The sequence below is a fragment of the Colobus angolensis genome, unplaced genomic scaffold, assembly GCF_000951035.1.
Source record: "Colobus angolensis palliatus isolate OR3802 unplaced genomic scaffold, Cang.pa_1.0 Scaffold49, whole genome shotgun sequence".
NCBI classification, from domain to species: domain Eukaryota; kingdom Metazoa; phylum Chordata; class Mammalia; order Primates; family Cercopithecidae; genus Colobus; species Colobus angolensis.
The window spans coordinates 3,280,736-3,302,235 of NW_012118376.1; the positions used below are offsets into that span (position 1 = coordinate 3,280,736).

The 21,500-nt window shown below is 39.3% G+C and overlaps 1 protein-coding gene across 1 annotated transcript in view; it reads right to left on the reverse strand.

Annotated features, from left to right (window-relative positions):
* IQGAP2 (IQ motif containing GTPase activating protein 2) overlaps positions 1-21,500 on the reverse strand; it is a 350,336-nt gene that overhangs the window by 120,655 nt on the left and 208,181 nt on the right. The window contains 6 exon segments of the mRNA XM_011959360.1: positions 3,189-3,349; positions 6,992-7,155; positions 11,649-11,736; positions 14,169-14,347; positions 15,028-15,141; positions 15,794-15,861. Coding sequence (XP_011814750.1) covers positions 3,189-3,349; positions 6,992-7,155; positions 11,649-11,736; positions 14,169-14,347; positions 15,028-15,141; positions 15,794-15,861 — 774 coding nt within the window.

The window sequence follows — 21,500 nt, forward strand, 5'->3', positions numbered from 1 at the left end:
CATACACTGAGGCATGTCAGGGGGTGGGGGGCTAGGGGAGGGATAGCATTAGGAGAAATACCTAATGTAGATGACGGGTTGATGGGTGCAGCAAACCACCATGGCACATGTATACCTATGTAATAAACCTGCATGTTCTGCACATGTATCCCAGAACTTAAAGTATAATAATTTAAAAAAAAAATTTTTTTTTTACAAAGTAACAAAAGAGAGCTCCACAGGCTTTTCCAATCGAGTATTTCTCTCCATTACTGAAGTTACCAACTTTGGGAAATATGCAACAGTTTATCTAAACAGGTAAATGTCCTCTCCTCTCACTCCTTCTCTCAGTTCTCTTCACCTCATTTATGGACAGACTAGTAAGGAGTCTAAGAGACCTGGGAAACTCTGAGAAGATCAGTAATCCAATTCAGTTCAGCACTTACTTACTACATGTAAAATGTGGCAGGCACTACAGGAATATTAGGAGGAAAAACGTGCAGCCTTTATGCTTTCAGACCAGTCGGTAAGACGACAAAAATTCCAAAAAGGTATAAAAGCAGAGACAGGAAGGGCTATTAAAGTAGAGAGTCCATAAGAGTAGATATAACGGGGTTCAAAGCAAGAAGTGGAAGGGAATCCTTACTGGTGGAGCACCCTCCCTAGGACAGGCACTGAACCAAACACTGAATCCTGAAAACAGTTCTGCAAATGCACAGTGGGGCTGTCGTTTCTTTTGTTTTCATGCTTTATAGATGAAGGAAAAAGGTTTAGTTAGGGAGGGTCAAACTCAGATATCTTTGGCTCCAAGGCATATGTTCCTCCAATCACATCATGCTACGTCCCAAGAGAGATAACATCAGATGCTGGGGTGGGGAGAAGCATGGCTATACTTCACGGAACATAATGTATGGTAGGCAGGGCTCAGAAGCTCCAATACTGTGTTCAGCTGAGCTGGGTAAAGGTACCAAGTTCCTGATGGTGAGAGGACCATGCATAGGAACACAGAGACCAGAAAGTACACTTAGACTTGGCTGAAGTGCAAGATACGAGTAGGGATGGAGCTGGAGGTAAGGTCAGAGCAACATGCTTAGAATGAGAAGTCTGTTCTTAACTTGGATGAGAACAAGAAACAATCAAACAGGAGAATTACAAACAGGACTACATTTTAGAACAGTTAATCTGGGAACAGTGTATGCCCAAGGCTAATGTTAACCCATACAATACTTTTGTGAGAATTAGACAAAAGAATCTTTCTGGGCAAACACAGCCCCAAGAGTAGAAGCCATGGTGAACAGGGAGAGACTTTGCATGAATTTGTCAAAGTGGCCATGCACAGCATACTTGTGCTATGAAGAACTTGCACTCTATGGGGAGAGGCCCTGGACAGAGCCGTGTTTCTGAAACCTGATATTCTGCAAAACTGGGCTTCCCAGATCCCAAGTTAAGATGCTGACTTTGGAAGTAAAATGCCAAGGCTGTAGAAGATTATTTGGGGCCAACACAAGTGTCAATACAAGAACCCAAGTGGGCCCTTAAATCCCATGTCAGTACCGGGTCTTCCAGATCCAGAATGTATTTAAATTAAAAAAAAAAAAAAAACCAAAACATGTTTTAAAAGTTTTTCACACAGAACACTCGAACTGTGAGGCTTCACCTGTAGGTCCCAGCTGGAAACTACAGGTATAAATACGGTTTTCAAACAGAATGGGACCACTTCTTTAAGGATATTTGTAAATGAGGAAGCAGGCATTTTTGATAATCAGAATGGGTGAGCCAGGGGCTACTGTCATGTGGAGGGCAGTTGCCAGGGATGCTAAATATGTGGGACAGTCTGGACAGTTGTCTCACCAAGATGCCCCATTAGCCTGTGAGCTTCATAAGGGATGGACCGGCTCTGTCTTCTACTCCAGCACTAAGAAAGTATGGCAAAGCCTGGCAGGTAGGAAGGATTAATGAATGGGGAGAGAAAAGAAGTAGGATGACCAATTTAGGGGTTACTACAGAAGCAAAAGTAAGAAGTCTAAGTGAGGGCAGTTGTAGGGAAATGGAAACGTCTTGCAGAGGTATAAATAAGGCACATAGATTGGCTACTGACGGCAGGCTTTTTAGAGCACAAGGGTGCCTAGCTGGAGGCAGAGGAAAACTCAAATTGAGCTTCAGGTTTCTAAGCTTGCAGGAGAGAATGGTGCCATTAACAGAAACAGTGGAAGCAGATATAAATTATCTTGGAAACAGACTCGAAGGAGTCAGATGAACCAGATGGCCAAATTTAAGTAGAACAAGAGAATTAGCTTCTCCTAAAAGACTAAAAACAAGGAGAACCCACATCTTTCCATTACTTCTTGGCCATTCTCTACACAGACAAGTGGTCAAATACCATTTGTTTAACCTAAGAAATCTCTGGTCTTTCCTTTGCAACTGTACACGACCCAAGAGAATTAGCCAACCTGCCTACTAGAGCAGTTCCAAAATCAGTATCTGAAAAGAGCTTTTGTCAAGATCCGTGCAGACATCTCCCCCTGGTGGTTACAAGAATCCAAGATTCACTCATTTTAACTGGGACTTTTGTCTCAGCGACTTTCTCATCTGGCTCCCAATTCTGGCCATTTTATTTTCTCTCTAGATCCACTATGGTGTTTTATAATAATGCTATCAGTTGTACTATCTGGTAGCACACTTCAGAAACATGAAATGAAAGATAAATGGATGTTGTTACCCACTGCCATGACCCACAGTGGTCTCAGGATTTCTTTGGCTTAATAATCAGAAAAGTGGAGTTTGGGGCCCAAATGCCCAATTTTAGTTCCATAACTCCAGATTCTGTTTCTGCATCAGTGACATAAAAGAATTGGACTGGATGATTATTAAAGTTGCTTCCAACTCTTCTACACTCTGCGGTTTCTAAAAGACGCCCAAGGAAAGGTATGTTTCCAATAGTTCCTTTATTTTCAGCCTATCAAATAATCTTTGCAAAGGACAAAGTCATTTATTAATTCCCACAAGATGATGACTTTCTGATTCTTTTTGCTTCCCCAAAGGAATACTGTAAACAAGGATACTAATTAGAAGGACTTTTAAAACAGACTAGTTTTCAAGAAACATGAGCATGGTATATGGTTTCTCCACCAACAGGCAAACTCCTCACTTGTAAGATCTGCCAAACATGCATTTCTGCATTGAAAGAAGGTTTGGAAAATGTTCCTTACCGTTCCACATATGCCTTGTCCAGATTGTTTAAGCCTATTGTGGGGCTTCTGAGTTGATTCTGCACAGACACAAGATCGTTGCTTTCCAAGGCCTGGTTTAGTAAAGCAACAGCAGACAACATTTCCACAGCAATCAAAAGCTCCTCGTGGGCCAAGTAGTTCTGTTGGAAAACATATGGCAACATAAGCTTCCCACACAACACACCTCACGTGCATGATGGAGGTTTACAATGCACATTTCAACAAACAATGAAAAAGAACTTGACAGCTTGGCAGAAAGAGGAGTCGTGGCCACCTGCTTTCCACCGGCTTTAAGAAGAGGCATATGGCTCCTGGGTTTTCCTTAGATGATCATTTTTTGGGACTGGGTTGATTACAATGGAAAGTTACTATTCCACAAATATCTGCATTCCCATTGCTGATCCCTACTCCTAGCTATACTGGCTGCTTAAAGGCTCAGTCCAGTCATATAATTTAAGCCAAGGACTAGATAACATTGTCACTGATTGAGAGTGCCAGGTAAGATTTTAGCACAGCTAATGATTTCCAGTTTGAATTAAGGGTTAAAGGAAGGTTGGGAGAATTTCACCGAAAAGTTATAATCTGAAGCACAAAGCAAGGTCTTCAAACCAAGACTATTGATTTAATTCGAAAAAAGTTAGTCTAAGTGACATTTTCATAAATTGGGTAGAAATTTTAAAATGCGCTACCAGCTCTAGATATTTGAAGAAGTCTGAGGTGATCTTTTGGTACAGCAAGTAAAGATCTCCAGGGTTTTTTTTGTTTGGTGTGGTTTGCTTTATTATTATGATTATGATTATTATTATTATTTGAAATGGAGTTTGGCTCTTGTTGCCCAGGCTGGGGTGTAATGGCATGATCTAGGCTCACTGCAGCCTCCGCTTCCCAGGTTCAAGCAATTCTCCTGCCTCAGCCTCCCAAGTAGCTGGGTTTATAGGAGCCCACCACCATGCCCAGCTAATTTTTTGTATTTTTAGTAGAGACAGCATTTTGCCATGTTGGCCAGGCTGGTCTCGAACTCCTGGCCTCAGGTGATCCGCCTGCCTCAGCCTCCCAAAGTGCTGGGATTACAGGCATGAGCCACTGCGCCTGGCCAGATCTCCAGTTTTATATGATTTAAAAGCTGGGTTTAGCTTATCCAAAAAAATATGTCTTAGATTTCAGAACACCCTTCCCCTTTAATACCTTCTTCCATTTAACGATTTTATATGATATTGGCCCAACTTCAAAAGGAATATTTTTTTTCATCATATTGAAGGGACATAAGGAGGAGGAGCATGAAAAAGAATCACTAAGGAAAAGCTGATACATATTTTACATTTAGGATATTATAGTTATTTAACATATAACATAATGTTCATCTTAAAATGCATTATTATATCTTTCTGGATCTCCACAGAAGTCTTGCAGCAAACTGATTTCAGAATAAAAAAGACTAGTTTAATCTTCCAAAGCAAATGGGAAGAAGGGGTTACCATGGAGATCATGTAAGTAAATTTTATTCAAATATCTTACATTAAATACAAGTTTAATATATAAGGTACCAAATTATAAGAGCAGAATGGAATCGTTTATAATTCACCTCCTCTATCTCTTTCAGTGACCTGTCCATGGATACCTAAATTGGTATACAGCAAAAAGGATAAGGAGAGAGGAAGAAGAAATGGGGCTGGACAGCCACAGGTTAACTATGGCCAGTCGAGGATGAATGAGTGTCCTCAAACCTAAGTAGCCTTGAGCTTCAGAGCCAGAGAAGTGGAAGAAAATATTAATGAGAGAACCAAAGTGAAATTAAGAAAATAAGCTATTTTTCTTTTATTACAAATACTATATTTCTATTTAGGAAACATAGGAAGTCTTTTTAATTATTATTATTTTTTTGTAAAGATGAGGCCTATGTTGCCCAGGTTGGTCTTGAACTCCTGGCCTCGAGTGATCCTCTTGCCTCAGCCTCCCAAAGTGCTAAGATTACAGACAGGAGCTACCACACCCAGCCAATACAGAAGTCTTAATAAGCAAGAATAAGGAAACAAATGCTACCACCCAAGCTCTTTTGTGTATATCCTTTTATGTATTTTAAATTCATACATACATTTGCAGAGGTTTTGTCTCTAAATGACTTCATTTTCTTATTGCAAAAAACAAGATAGTGCTATATATCTTAATCTCATTTTTCCCACTTAATATTAGTATGGATATCTTTTCTAGTCATTATTCTTTACATTATCATTTTTACTGGTTGCACAAATTTCTAGCATGTACAAGCACCATAAATGTTATTAATTTACAGGCAATCTGTTATTAATTAAATAGTCATTTGTTTCCTGGTTTTCAGTATTATAAACAATGCTGTGAAACATCTCTGTGGCTAAAGCTATTTGGTTCATATCCTTCAGGCTTATTTTCTAGAATGTAACTGTCAGCATCACGGGCTTTTGATCTATATTACTAAGACCACCCTGCAGAAAAGCTGTATAATTCATACTCCCAGAGGCGGTGTAGGAGATGTTTGTGCCCCATATTTATATCTATGCTGGGTTAAATCTTTCTAATCTCTACCAATCTAATTTTAAATAGTAAGTGTACTGTGCTTTAATTTATATATTTTTCACTTCTGATTGAATTTAAACTTTTTTTTGTCATTTGTATATTTCTTGTTTTATGAATTGCCTGCTCATGTTTTTGGCCTCTCTTTATTGTGTGTGGATAAGTGCTGATTGTGACTTTAAAGATCCAATGACTGTCCTATGTTTTTCCTTTGAACTTTAATTTTTTAAACTTAACATTTTATGTTGAAAACTTATTCTGATATATGTGTAGTGAGTTAATGTTTTCTTAACAAAGCTTAAATACTTGCAAGGACATCATTTATTAAATAGTCCTTTCCCCACCTTCTTGAAATACGAGCTTTGTCATATGCTGAATTCTTGGTTCTGCTTTCAGTAGTTTTCATTTTGTGTCATTGTTTGGCTTACAAGAGCGTTAGTAAACATGTTCTTAATTACTGTAAGCTTGTTTCAAATTATTGTTGAATGCTGTTGTCCTTTTAAGGAACACAAATTTACAAAAATCAAAGTTATAGTGCTAATGGTCTTTTTTTTTTTTTTTTTTGAGATGGAGTCTCGCTCTCTCGTCCAGGCTGGAGTGTAGTGGCCGGATCTCGGCTCACTGCAAGCTCCGCCTCCCAGGTTTACGCCATTCTCCTGCCTCAGCCTCCCGAGTAGCTGGGACTACAGGCGCCTGCCACCTCGCCCGGCTAGTTTTTTTGTATTTTTTTTTAGTAGAGACGGGGTTTCACCGTGTTACCCAGGATGGTCTCAATCTCCTGACCTCGTGATCCGCCCGTCTCGGCCTCCCAACGTGCTGGGATTACAGGCTTGAGCCACCGCGCCCGGCTGGTGCTAATGGTCTTATTTGCAGTTTCTAAAATTGCAGATTGAGCTTATTTTCTATATAAAAAAATTACGTATTGTAAAAACATACCACATCGGTATAGCTAAAAATTATCCAAGTTTCTTCAAATCATCACACAGAGAATAAGAACAACCTATTGTCAGATGTATATATATAGACCACTGCTGGAATTTCCTAACTTGCTCTTAGATTCTTTATGTAGACTAAAAGCAAAGTTAACAAGGAAGGAGGCCATGGAATTGGTACGGGTGGGCCAGTGAGACCAGGGCTGGTATAATACCCCTATTCCCCTTTCCTTACTAGGCTTCCCTAGTGTGCCATGGCACACAGAGTTACCATCCCCGCAGCTGGGGTTTCCTCTGACTTACCATGGCGTTCTGTTTCTGGAGGTTGAAAAGTTCGTTCTGATACATGGCAGCAGCAAAGGGATAAACAGCAGGCAGCTGGGCTTCTGGTTTCTTCAGTGCAAGCAGTGTATTCTCGGGGTCACCTTCCGGAATGACAGCATTGATATGGTCCACTGCAGCCTGCCCTGAGGGTGGGGGTTCACGTTTTGTCAGAATGGTTGCTCTTTCCACTGCGGTCTCACCCAACCAGCCCTTCTTCCCAAGGATTTGTACCTAAGCAGTTACTTTTCATGAACTCTGAAAAGCTGCAGGCAGAGGGTAGGTAAGGCTTTGAAAATGTTATCTCAGTAATTCAAACCAAGCCAATCCTTGGAGTTAGTGCCTACAAGAACCTTAGCACTGATGAAGCTTAGGTTATGAGATCATTTCTGAGTAGCATGACTTCCTTCCAAAATCCTTCCTTTTAGGACCAGCTCTGGTCTCACCTTTTCCATGAAGCCTTCGGATTGCTCCAGTCCTTAAGAATTTATCATCTTGTGAACCCCATAGTTATTTAAAGCTGGGCCATGTAGTTCCAGCAGGCATGTTCCTCGTGCTCCTTATGTGTTAGTACTGCCTCCCCAAGGAGACTTCAAGCGACACGAAGACCAGAAGCAAGCCCTGCCCTACTGCTGTCTTCCTAATGCACAAGCTCTGAGGTAAGCCCACAGCAAGCACTCAGAAACATTGCTGCAACATCTGAGACAACCACAAACTCTGTGATATGGTTTGGTTCTGTGTCCCCACCCAAATCTCATGTTGAATTATAATCCCCAATGTTGGAGGAGGGATCTGATGGAAGATGATTGTAACATGGGGGTGGATTTCACCCTTGCTGATAGTGAGTTCTCACGAGATACGGTTAAGTGTGTAGCACTCCCTCTTCTCTCTCTTCCTCCTGCTTTGGGCATGTGAAGATGTGCCTGGCTTCCCTATCGCCTTCTGCCATGATTGTAAGTTTCCTGAGGCCTCCCCCAGACACGCAGAACTGTGAGTCAGTTAAGCCTCTTTTCTTCATAAATTACCCAGTCTCAAGTAGTTCTTTATAGCAGTGTGAGAACAGACTAATACACTCTATGATCTCTCGACCACTTGTAAGGTGTAGATTATAAAGACCTGGATTTTGGTGACCAAACAAATGCTTGGAACAGTGGATTCAGCGTAGTTTTCAGAGAACAAAAATGAAATTGCTGAGTAAATGGGAGAATGAATGATGAACTCTGCCATCAGGAAAGAGCAAATGAGATGGAGATTGCAGAGTTTTGCCTTATAGAGAAAACATCTGGGTAGCAGAAGCAACACACATCCATAAATTTCTAGAGTCTTTCAAGGGTTAGCTTGTCTGCCTAATTCGTGACTACACTGAAGCTTAGATTCTTCTAACCCTTTTTGACAAAATGACAATCTATCTTCTCTAAATACATTCAAGAGGATCTTCCCTCCATCTTTTTACTAAGAGATATAACTCAATAACAGGAAATACTTATGATGAATGGAATCCTTCAAGTCATCCCCCAGAAAACTCACACTTAACCTAAAGGACCCTGAGAACAATTTTGATCTTTAAAATTAATGTGACAAACCAAAAAATTTCAGAAATGAAGGCCTAGTGGTTGTTTGTGGTATTTGCTGTTCTTCTAAAGTTAATCCAAGGCCTTTCAGCTGCATCTCGCATTACCTTAGGTACGATCTTCCTGTACCTTTGGTACATTTATTATACGGGCTTGTACAGCTGAATTTCAAACATCAGAAAATCATGTCTTTAAAACAGTTTTCTCTCTTTCCTTCTCTCTCTCTCTCTCTCTCTTTCTTTTCTTGAGACAGTCTTGCTCTGTTGCCGAGGTTGGAGTGCAGTGGTGCAATCTTGGCTTGCTGCAGTCTCGACCTCTTGGGCTCAGGAGATCCTCCCACCTCAGACTCTAGAGTATCTGGGGCTACAGTTGTGTGTCACCATGCTCAGCTAATTTTTAAATTTTTTTTTTTGTAGAGACTGGGTCTCTCTTTATTGCCCAGGCTGTTCTTGAACTCCTGGCCTCAAGTCATGCACCCACCTCAGCCTCCCAAAGTGCTGGATTACAGGCATGAGCCACTGCACCTAGCCTGAAAAACACTATTAAATAAACAATTTCTTCAAAAAAAATAAGGTAAGATCAACCACTCTTTTACACTCTGCATTTAACAAAATGTCCAGGCAGGGCATGGTCACTTTTGTCTATAATCCTAGCATTTTGGGAGGCTGAGGTAGGAGGATCACTTGAGCCCAAGAGTTCAACATCAGACTGGGCAATAGAGTGAGACCCTGTCAAAAAAAAAAAAAAAGCAAAGAAATGCAAAATATCCAGCTCTGATCTTAACAGAATACATCATGCAATGAATGGAATGCATTTGTTGAACCTGAAAGATAAATGGTTGTAATGTGAACAAAGATGAGGCCTCTGACAACAGATCTGTTGACATTACCACCAACGTTGTCACTGATGCTATTACCATGGTTGCTATGAATGTAGATGCCTTAACATTTTAATATAATAACCCACATGGTTGGGGAAAACCTTGTCAAAGTAATGATTCCTACATTTTTAAAAAAAAATTTTTTGAGATGGAGTCTCGCACTATCGTCCACAGGCTGGAGCGCAGTGACACAATCTCAGGTCACTGCACCCTCTGCCTCCCACATTCAAGCGATTCTCCCGTCTCAGCCTCCCAAGTAGCTGGGATTACAGGCGCCTGCCACCATGCCCAGCTAATTTTTTGTATTTTTAGTAGAGACAGTGTTTCACTACGTTAGCCAGGGTGGTCTTGAAGGCTTGACCTCGTGATACACTCACCTGAGCCTCCCAAAGTGCTGGAATTATAGGCATGAGCCACCGTGCCCAGTCAATTCTTACATATTTTAAAGTATACAATTGTCTCATTGTCATGTCATCAAAATAAGGATTTTTTTTTCCCTAAGGTTACTTTCAGTTCTACTGGACTATAAATTTTAAGATGGGGAGAGATAAAAAGACTTCAGAATAATCATGTTCAACACACTGAAAGCCATCAAACTTTGCCTTCATATTTTCAGCCAGTTATGCCATTAGTGTAAAATATCCAATGCCTTTTACTTCAAAATGGAAAAAAAAAGTATAGCCAATTTGGCATTAAATTTGTGGTCAGGAAATTATGGCACTGAGTAAAGAACTAGAACATTTATATAAAGCATTTCATTTAACATGAAAAAGAAAACTGTTTTCATGGTTATAAATATTTCAAAAATAAGGAATGGTTAAAGGCTATGGAGCCATTTCCTCTCTAAGCTTATGGACCTCAGATGTCTCACCGGCAACATTAATTTCCTCCTGTAATTCATTTCTGTCAAGCATCATGAAATTCTCAGCTTTCACATGGAGCAAAAAGACAAACTTTAAATTGGACTTCATTTCATGTATCATTAGCAACATGTTCAAGATTTCACAAGAATAAAAGAACAGGCACATGCATCCTAAAATGTTAAGGTGTTACCCTTAAAAAAAAAGGTAATTGAGAGTTTTCAGCCCAGTTGTGTGTATGTGAGGCAAATACTCAAACACACTCAGTTGTTAACTCCTAGACATTTACATTAACCCTCTGGGGCTTTCCTTAATTACTGTTTGAGCCCCTTAGGATATTTATCTCCAGCAACTTAGGAGCAGACTTCTGAGTAACACCTGTGGCGGTACACTTCTTTTCTATAGTTACAAGCAAAAAAGAATATTCAAAACTCAACCAGGATGTTAAAAGGAAGGCAAAGTTTAGGACTGTTGTAATTAGTGGACACTCCAAATTTTAATTTGGCAGGGAGTTCACATGTTTTATTAAGCAGGCTAAATGGTCTTTCATGTATTAATTTTTTGGGTATATATGGATTATTTAGATTGATCAGGGAAAAATAAACATCAAATGAAATTTCTTACTGACTCTTCAAGGAAAAATAGGTTTTGCCAGAGAGGAGAAAAGACTAAAAAAAAAATTGATGTATCTCACCTTGCGTATGTTTATTTTAATTACCTGAGTCTGCTGTTCTTTACAGTCACACACCTGAGCCAGGTACTAAGAGGAACTCATCTGCTTGACTCCACAGAGGCTCAGGGGTGTGGGACTCAAAGCTGCCATCATGAGATTTCATCTGGCCTGCCCATAGTCCCATTCACTGGCACCAAAGTTACACAAGTGTAAGAAAAGTCTTACGAGCTACAGATTAATGACTGGGAAGTCACAGAGAGCAGTGGTGTCAATAGCACCTTTTACAATTCCAATAGAACATCATCGCATAATCATGGGCAAGCAACTACAATCTGTAAGTTATCCTCTTTTACTAAATAACCTTCAGTATTAGCCCCAAAAGTGACAGATTCAAAATGTGGAATGTAATGCAACAGAAAGGTAGAATCAGACTAGCTTCAGGATACTTTGTGTGGACTGAGATCACAAAAGAAAAGCCCAGGGGGAAACTGCCAAATGCTGCACCAAAATTAAGAGCAACATTGACACTGAGTAGATTTTTCATTGTATAAGGCAGTTTTCCAAGTATACAAATTGAGAGTTGTGTTGGGATTCTGGCAAGGAAAGTCTGTATCTTATGGAAATATCAATTTCCTTCATACGATCCATTACTTACTGTTGACTTTATTAATATTGCCTTGGATTTCTGCTTGCGTCAGCAGTTCTTCATAAGCATCTCTTTCTTCTTCTGAAATACAGCTATTCTGCAAAACAAAGTCTTCACTGATTTCTGAGGTTAAATAAAATATTTCCAAAACTCGAAACTCAAATGGAAAAATGTGAAGAGTGATAAAAACCATTCCCTAATTATTTAAATTCATTGCAAGCATTTGTGGAGTGCCTGCTCTGTGCAGGGGACTAGGGGAGAATGCTGGCAAAGATTACAAAGATGAATGACAGACCCAGTGACTCTTTGAAAAGGGCTAATTTTCAAATGTGGAAAACATTAATTTGGACCACTTGGTATTGCCATTTTTGTAGATCAAAAACAGTTGAACAGCACCAATTTCATTTGATTTGATCTAATAAAATCAAGAACACAAGTAATAAATATACCTAGAAGAACAGAATAGGTTCAATAAGAGAAGTACGATAAGCATTCTTTTAGAAAGTATTCATACTTAATTGGGAAGAAAATTTTTCAAAGAGAGCATAATCTATGAGGGCTTCAAGCAACAGAATAATGTCAAGAATAGGACACAGACAGCAGGATTTGGTTACACAGATGGAAAGCTTAGCACATTGGGCTACAGCTTGGAGTGTGTGTCCAGGGTTAGCCAAAAAGATGAGGGGGTCAACTGAAGGCTAAGCTAAGATTTGGTGTTTAATTCAGTAGGCAACAGAGAATCAGGGGATGTTTCTGGTGGACTGACATCAGATTTGTAGTTAGAGATCAATTTTGTAACCTCTAGCTCTAAGAGGGATTGGCTTGAAGAATAACAGGAGGCAGAGAGACCCACGAGGAAGGTGCTTGATACAAGAGTCATGCGATGAGGTCAGGAGGGCCAGGACTGAGGCAAGATTGGTGAGACTAGAAGGTTGACGACAGATTCAACTCCAACAAGAGGAGGCAGCAGAATCTAGCAATGGATGGGACACTGGGAAGTCACAGAGAGCAGTGGTGTCAATAGCACTTTTTACAATTCCAATAGAACATCATCGCATAATCATGGGCAAGCAACTACAATCTGTAAGTTATCCTCTTTTACTAAATAACCTTCAGTATTAGCCCCAAAAGTGACAGATTCAAAATGTGGAATGTAATGAAACAGAAAGGAGGCATAAAGAGTTCTGAGATAAAGCTGGCCATCATTCTTCTGAACCAGAGATGTCAGCAAGGGGAGCTCTTCTGATATAATGGGGTACAAAGCCAGAGGGACACAGATGAAGTTATCTGGTGGAGTAGGAGAGAGACCAATTTGGGACGGGCTGGCATAAAGCTGATGGCTGATTTCTTCAATAAGTGGATGAGCTCAATGGAGGAAGAACAGAGAAGGGATTCAATGTCAGACCTTGAAGAATCCCCATACTGAGAGGGAAAAGCAAGAGGAGAAAGAGGCACAGAGGAGAACCGCGGCAGCAAGGACGCACATAAGCTAGTGGAGCAGAGAATCTCAAGGTAGGGGGCCAACCCTGCCAGATGCTGGTGGAAGTCACCAGTAGAGAAAACGCCAAAATCTAAAGTGGTTACTTTTAGTCATGGAGCTGAAACTGACATGGCAAGAGCTTAATGAGAGACAAGCTGGTGAGGAAGTAGAATCTCTCAGTGTAGACAAATTTTTCAATAATGGACTAGATAGAAAGGTGGTTACTAATGGAGTTAGGATTAGGAGCAGGCTGTCTTGCACAGGAGGGACATCCTCAAATATAAAGGATTGACTATTGGGAAAATACGAAGACCGTAGCTTCAAAAACATCCTCTCTGAACTTCACCACACTGAATTATTAACCTCTACTACCAAACGTAAAAGTAACTTGGCTAATGTAAGGTCTGTTGATGATGTCTAACAAGGGATGATCATGAGTTGCTATGTCTATACTTTCTGGGGACATTAGTAAGTTTGCAACATGACTTTTAATTCTTTCAATATATAACATTCATCACAAAATTCTCTTTTTAAAAATTGAGAGAGGGTCTCACTCTGTTGCCCAGGCTGGAATGCAGAGGCAGAGTCACAGCTCACTGCAGCCTCAACCTCCTGGGTTCAAGGGATTCTCTCACCTCAGCCTCCCGAGTAGTTGGGACTGCAGGCTTGCACCAGCAAGTCTGGCTAATTTTTTATTTTTATTTCTATTTTTTTAGAGGCAGGGTCTCACTATGGTGCCCAGGCTCGTCTTGAACTCCCGGACTCAAAGGACCCTCCTGCTGCAGTCTCCCAAAGTGCTGGGATTATAGGCATGAGCCACCATGCCTGGCCTATAAAATTCCTTTTTATGCCTAATATAGAGATATAATCTAATTGCCTTACATAGTGTATAGTCCTCTTCTATGCTACATTTCATTCAAATCAATTGTCTATGGCTATAGAGAACATAGCCAATTGATTTAAAAATATTGCTTTTAACATTAAGGCTTTTCAAACTAGTAACTCATAAGCACATTCATTACTGTTTTTATTACACAGAATCTAAGTACCTTCAGTCTTGCATTTTCCTCTTTTTTCTTTTTGGCATCCCAGAGTTCTTTCTGATATTCTGGTGCAAGGTTGTCATCCACTAAAGTTAAAACAGCATTTGGGTTTCTTAGTGTCACAATGGTCTGCTCTGCTACTCCTTTTTCAACTGCTTCATTAATGGCTATAACTGCAGCATGTACTAAAAAGTAAAGAGAGAGAGAGAGAAAAAGATTTTTATCAGCAAAAGACATCATGGACAGTTGCACTGATCCTGTGTAAACTCAAGCAGTTTTACTTTCTTTCTTGGCTTCCAGTAAATATGTCAAAAAGAGAACTCAGACATATTATGGAGCACCTGACAACCTCTCCACATGGTTGTCTTTGGTCCTGATCTCAGCATCTATTAAGTAATTCTGACTCATTTATATGTCACTGAATGGCTAAAACGATCCAAGCCCTATGTCAACCACAGGAGTTAGAAGGTAAGTCAATCCTTGCCCTCTGATCAGGGTGACATGGGTAATTTTAAAGTAACATGTTGGTTCCAAGAGATACTTGCAATTTAGCTTGCAATACTAAAAGACCTGTAACAATGAACTCTACCACTAAAATCTACAGACACAGAAAGTAGAGAACTATGGACAATGAAGGTATTTCTAGAACCTCAATTCATGTTGTACAAGAAGAAGTCTAAAGACCAAAATCAGTTACTTGGTTATACTGTGACATCCTCAAATTAATCATCTATAAAAGAAATAATAAAATGTTTAGGGTGCTTAATGTATCTTCTAAATATTCTATTTCGAGTAATCAAAATCAACAGGTAAAGTACAGGTAAGTCTCACGTCAATGGCAAGTTTGGATTTTAAATGGACTTACATGCAGCTTCATCCACGGACAGTTCATTGGCCAGAATACCACCTATTTTGCTGAAAGATGGCATCTGTATTCCATATTTCTCAAGTTCTTTTCTCATATTACTGATTTCCTCCTCTAACAAAGAACCAAATAATAATAATCATTATCAGAGAAAGCTACAGACAGGGATGGACGCAGGAATGAGTACAATCATATCAAGAAATGTCTTCATCAGGAAGCGGGGTTTTTCCTAAACAAGAGCCTTAGGAAGAACCCAGCCCGTTTCTCATTTCACAAACATTGTGAAGGAGAACTGAGTCAAGAACAAACAAGATAGGTCTGTTTTCTCTTCTCACCAATATACAGGAATAAGGGAAATCAATACTATCAAAATGGGGGAAAAACGTATTGGTACTTTTAAAATATTTATTTATTTATTTATTTTTGAGGCAGAGTCTCACTCTGTCGCCCAGGCTGGAGTGCAGTGGCGCAATCTCAGCTCACTGCAGGCTCCGCCTCCTTCGGTGCACGCCATTCTCCTGCCTCAGCCTCCCAAGTAGCTGGGACTACAGGCGCCCACCACCACGCCCAGCTAATTTTTTGTATTTTTTAGTAGAGACCGGGTTTCACCGTGTTGGCCAGGATGGTCTCAATCTCCTGACCTCGTGATCCACCTGCCTCTGCTTCCCAAAGTGCTGGGATTACAGGTGTGAGAAACCACGCCTGGCCAAGTATTGGTACTTTTTCTAACGAGATTGTAAAAAATTACAAAGATAAAGAGTAGTACCTGTGAAGTCTACTTTGCCCAACAAATCTTGGATCTGGGGTGCTATTCCTAGTTTGAACAGGTATAAACTGAAAGAAAAACCCACAAAATTATCAGAAATTTTATCATCATAAGTCTTAAAGTTATAAATTACATAATTATTAATAGTTTTTTCAGTTGAAAAAGATCTAAGAGATATCTAGTCTATTAATTTTGTAGATGAGGAAACTGGTCCCTAGGTAACAGAGTCCTTGGTGAGGCCAGGATCAGAATTCCAATCTGTGTCCCAAAGACTGGTCTTCTGTAATCTACTTCCACAGCACTTCTACAGAGCCAGCTAACTCTGCATCATCCATTTGTACAGAGAACAAGAAACACAGCTAATACAAAACAGCAGGTAACAAATGCAATAAATATTTCTTTGGATATTCCTCACATAATTCTTATTTTATTGAAGGTACAGCATGAATTATATTTTGCTTTTTAATATTCCTCCAAGTACCACATACCCCTTGAGGAAATATTTGTTTTACATATTCTAAACCAATAAATAGAGTGGCAAGACTATCAGTGGGTGAGGTAATGTTAAACTGTGATGTGTGTATATTACCCAAGGGGAAGATGGAGAATAAATTGGATGTATTTAAAAACAAATCCATAAGGTAGTAATGATGGCATCCATTAACCTACCCATAACCTGATAAAAGAACTTGAGAGCTGGCATCTATATTCCATCAAAATTATATGCGCTTTTCCCACCTTTATCACTGAGTCATAGTTTCACGTAATAGTATATACAAGAAAGTGAACTGAATTATTTTTATGGCTTGAAGTACTTCAAAATTATCACTTCAGATGTTGATGTGAGATGGAGCTCCATAGTTCATAGAACGTAGAATTTCATTAAATGCATTAAGAAAGTTGAACATCAAGCTTTTTCAATGGTATTAAAACAAACTCTTAAAATGTATGATCATTTAATGTAAGTAGCTTGCATTAAAACTGACAATAATTTTCTGATTTTTTTTTTTTTTGGTTGAGACAGAGTCTTGCTCTGTTACCCAGGCTGTAGTGCAGTGGCATGATCTCGGTTCACTGCAACCTCCGCCTTCTGGGTCCAAGCGATTCTCCTGCCTCAGCTTCCCAAGTAGCTGGGATTACGAGTGCATGCCACCAAGCCCGGCTACTTTTTGTATTTTTTTTTAAGTAGAGACGAGGTTTCACCATGTTGGCCAGGTTGGTCTCAAACTCCTGACCACCTGCCTCGGCCACCCAAAGTGTTGGGATTACAGGCGTGAGCCACTGCACCTGGCTAATTTTCTGATGATTTTTATGAAAAGCAATTACTTGACCAAATACATGATCAAAGTTAAAAATTAATGATTTATGGTTTAAAAAATTACATAGATAATCACCACTCAGTTACACGCTAAATAATTTGATATATATGTTCTTTTAAAGTTGTTTCTGGACATACCTATTTTATAAATGTATATATTATTCTAGAATATGAATTATAATTTTCTTTAGCAATTGCTGAGCATTTAGATTGTTATTAATTAATAACTATGGCAAATAATGCTTTAGTAAACCTACTTACATACAGACACAGACAAATCTTTGTGCATATTTCTTATTTGTTACAATAAAGCCATGAAAACAAAATTACCAGCTTGAAAGGGTACACACACAATAAAAGTTTTCAATGTATATTGTCCAAATGGGATCTTAAAAAGAGATTATGCTCATATATTCTTTGTGAGTAAAGGCTTAAAAAGCATCCTTCTTACTTTTATATGAGAATTTGACCTTTGATTAACTTTCTAGCTCTGTTCTCTTAGGAACCTATACTGTCAACTGTGTTACAAGCATCATTGCTTAGGAAAAAATAACCCAATTGATAAATTGTATCTTGAGGGAAGAAACCATAAATACCTAATAGGTACCATATCTTTGGGCCTTCCTGAGTTCAATGACTCTTATAACTGGTATGTTCTTTGCAGAGAACTGGGAAGCTATGCAGTACAGCCGTTACTATAGATATTGGTTCCTGGGGCATGAGACTTACAAGCCAGGAAGGCTCAAACCCACTCCTTAGCAGCAAAGTTGTAACTTGGAGTACCAAAGAGAATGGCGGCTTCCAGATGGCTGTATGGAGAACTATGTGGAGTGTCATGCAGGCTCCCACTGAAGAGCAAACACCTGCCAGCATGCTGGCTATCCCGGCTGTCTCTCTTCTGAGCAACAGGTGCCAGATGTGGCTTATGACAGGTGGGTGAATCTGAATATTTAGCTAAACCTAAGAACCCCTGATGGGTATGGCCCACTAGGCCGCAAATACATGTGAATGCCATTTTCTTTGTCCCCTTATCACCACAGGATATTATCAATAAAATCTTTCAAGGGACTAGCAACTGATAGCAACAAGATGTTATTTAAATCTGCATTTCCTTATGGTAGTTGTGAGGGTAAACATTTTTTCATACACACATTAGCCATTCATATGTCTTCCAGGAAATGCCTATTAATGAATGTTTGAATTTTAAAGAATTTGCCTCTTATTTTCCTGCTTTTCCTTTAAAACCATAGCAAAGGACAAAGAACAATGTTTTTTTTTCACCGTATGTGTAACATTAGTTTTAATACTAAATTTCAATATGATATTTATATCTTACCCATGGAGGAAAAACTTTTATATTAGACTTTGAACATTCTTCAAAGTGAAATAGCCATTATGTATTCATAATTCCAAACTAGCAAAACAGGATACATTCCTTAGTTAAAGTTCTAGGTCTTTAGAGATTATCATGGATATAAAACTGTTTACTTTACACAGCCTCTGAGGACTTGACTACCAAAGGTTCATGCCAACAAGTCATTATAATTAAAGCTAGTTCATTAAGATACCATGCTGACATTTTCAAAACCATAATATTTTATGAACCAATTCTCAACTCATTATTACATGGGGAAAAAATTCCAGTTAAAAGGGTGCTCATATTACTTGGAACAATGAAATGTCAACCTCTTCACTTGCTCCTTTCTAGTAATGGGAATGACAAAATTAAACAGAATTTAACAGGCAAGATAAACTGCAAAAGAATTTGGGAGGTGAGTGGAGATCAAGCCATAATTTAAGAAATGAGAATAGATAGCCAGGGGTGGTCGCTCACGACTGTAATTCCAGCACTTTGGGAGGCTGAGGCGGGCGGATCACCTGAGGTTAAGAGTTTGAGACCAGCCTGACCAACATGGAGAAACCCCGTCTCTACTAAATATACAAAATTAGCTGGGTATGGTGGCACATGCCTGTAATCCCAGCTACTCAGGAGAATCGCTTAAGCCCGGGAGGCAGAGGTTGCAGTGAGCCGAATTCACACCATTGCACTCCAGCCTGGGCAACAAGAGCAAAACTCTACCTCAAAAAAAAAAAAAAAAAAAAAAAAAAAAAAAAAAAAAAAAAAAAAAAAAAAAAAAAAAAAAAAAAAGAAATGAGAATAGATGAATAATCAAAAATGTATCATTGTATCACTTCAATTTCTTTCATAGTACCTGATTTGCACTTTCCTCCTCTTTTTACAAATTCAAAAATATACCTAAACTAATTTACATAGAAAACTATAAAAAAAATCAGTGAAATGTAGAAAATGTTACAGTAAAATGTAAGTAGAATCCATAAAATGTCTTCAAGCAACAAATTTTATATTTATTTCAAGTACTTAATGTGCTGTATCTTTAATATGTATTACCTACACTAATATCCTGCTGAAGTTTTAACATACTTTTACATTTTTCCATCAAAGCCTAAGCTAATTGGTATCTATTATCCTTTATATGCTTCCATCTCTAACTTTCCCACCTATGGAATGTTGAGATAATTTAGAATTTTAGATTCATGTTTTCATTTTTTTATTACATCCACCAATAATTTAGGTATCTATAAATTTTATTAATTGTTTTTCTGATTTTATCTATACCAAATTTTCCTTCTTGGAGTTTTATCTTTCATTCTTCTGTGTATAAATGTAAGTGCTCAATAAATATTTGCTGAATATAAATTGAATGAATCATCAATTGCACATATTTTAATATTTTCATTTGCTCCTCGAGTCTTGGTTCTGTTCGGTGAATCCAGTGCTTCCTTCAGTGTCAGTTCCCTTCAAATGTCTGGCATCTTCTGATCTGGGGCTCATCTTGGTGTTTGAGACTTGCTTTTTGTTGGTCATTCACTGCAGATCCCCATGTCAGGAGCCAGCATTAAGAAACTGTAGACAGCCATGGAACTGATGCCACGAGGGAACCAGAGTCTTTCCTTCTCAGGCTGGGGACTCTCTGTCCCTTCTTGAGGTCATTAGCTGTCTTGGGTACTGGCATGCTCTCCTGCTATCAGCATCTACACTTGCTGCTTTAGGGAAGGGCCATACAGTTCTGCTGGTCCCAGCCTGACGACTGTTCACTTTCAGGCTCTTCTTTTCCTTGCTGTCCCCTTTGCGTGGCACAAACCTCACGACAACTCCTACCTCTGCTGCATCCCCCAGCGTTTTGTGGGCTGTGATCTTCTCCCAATTTGTTTCTCAGTCAATCGAATTCTGTCTGTTTACTTCATGTTAGGAGTTGTTCAAATTTCTGGTTAGTAGATGGCATTTTTATCGCAAATGTATTTTTTAAAAGTTATTACTGTAGTTAATTTCATGTCAGTTTTGGAAAGGCGATAAGACAGCTGTGCTCAATGATCTTGATGCAACTGTTTTCACATTATGCTCTGTTTATCGATTCATCATTTAATTACTATTTATGGAACAGCTTCTATATAAAAATATTTTTCTCGGCTGTGCACGGTGGCTCATGTCTGTAATCCCAGCACTTTGGGAGGCCAAGGCAGGCTGATCATTTGAGGTCAGGAGTTCGAGACCGGCCTGGTCGACATGGTGAAACCCCTTCTCTACTAAAAATACAAAAATTATCTGGGTATGGTGGCACATGCCTGTAATCCCAGCTACCAGGGAGGGTGAGGCAGGAGAATTGCCTGAACCGGGGAGACAGAGGTTGCAGTGAGCCAAGACTGTGGCACTGCATTCTAGCCTGGATGACAAAGTGAGACTCCATCTCAAAAAACACAACAAAGCTGGGTGTGGTGGCTCACATCTGTAATCCCAGCATTTTGGGAAGCTGAGGCAGGTGGATTACAAGGTCAGGAGATTGAGACCATCCTGGCTAACCTGGTGAAACCCCAACTCTACTAAAAATACAAAAAATTAGCTGGGCATGATGGTGGGAGCCTGTAGTCCCAGCTACTGGGGAGGCTGAGGCAGGACAATGGCGTGAACCCAGGAGGCGGAGCTTGCAGTGAGCCGAGATGGCGCCACTGAACCTCCAGCCTGGGCAACAGAGCGAGACTCCGTCTCAAAAAAACAAAACAAAACAAAACACAACAAAAAATTGTTCTCTACCATCCTATCCCTAAATTAAGGTACTTAGGCTACCATAAAATATAGGTTTGATGGTAACATGAATTAAAATGTTTATACCAAAGTGTTAATTTTCCCCCTTTGATGATAAAGAAGTTAGATAGCTATTTCCAATTTCACTTTTTATTTCTCCATTGTACAATGTAATATTAATATAAATCTGACAACAAACAAACATCCTGGCTTAAGTAAAAGTTACCACAAGGTGGTGCTGAGAAGTTAGCTTTCTGAAGATGGAAGAATCTTTGCTTTTAAATTTA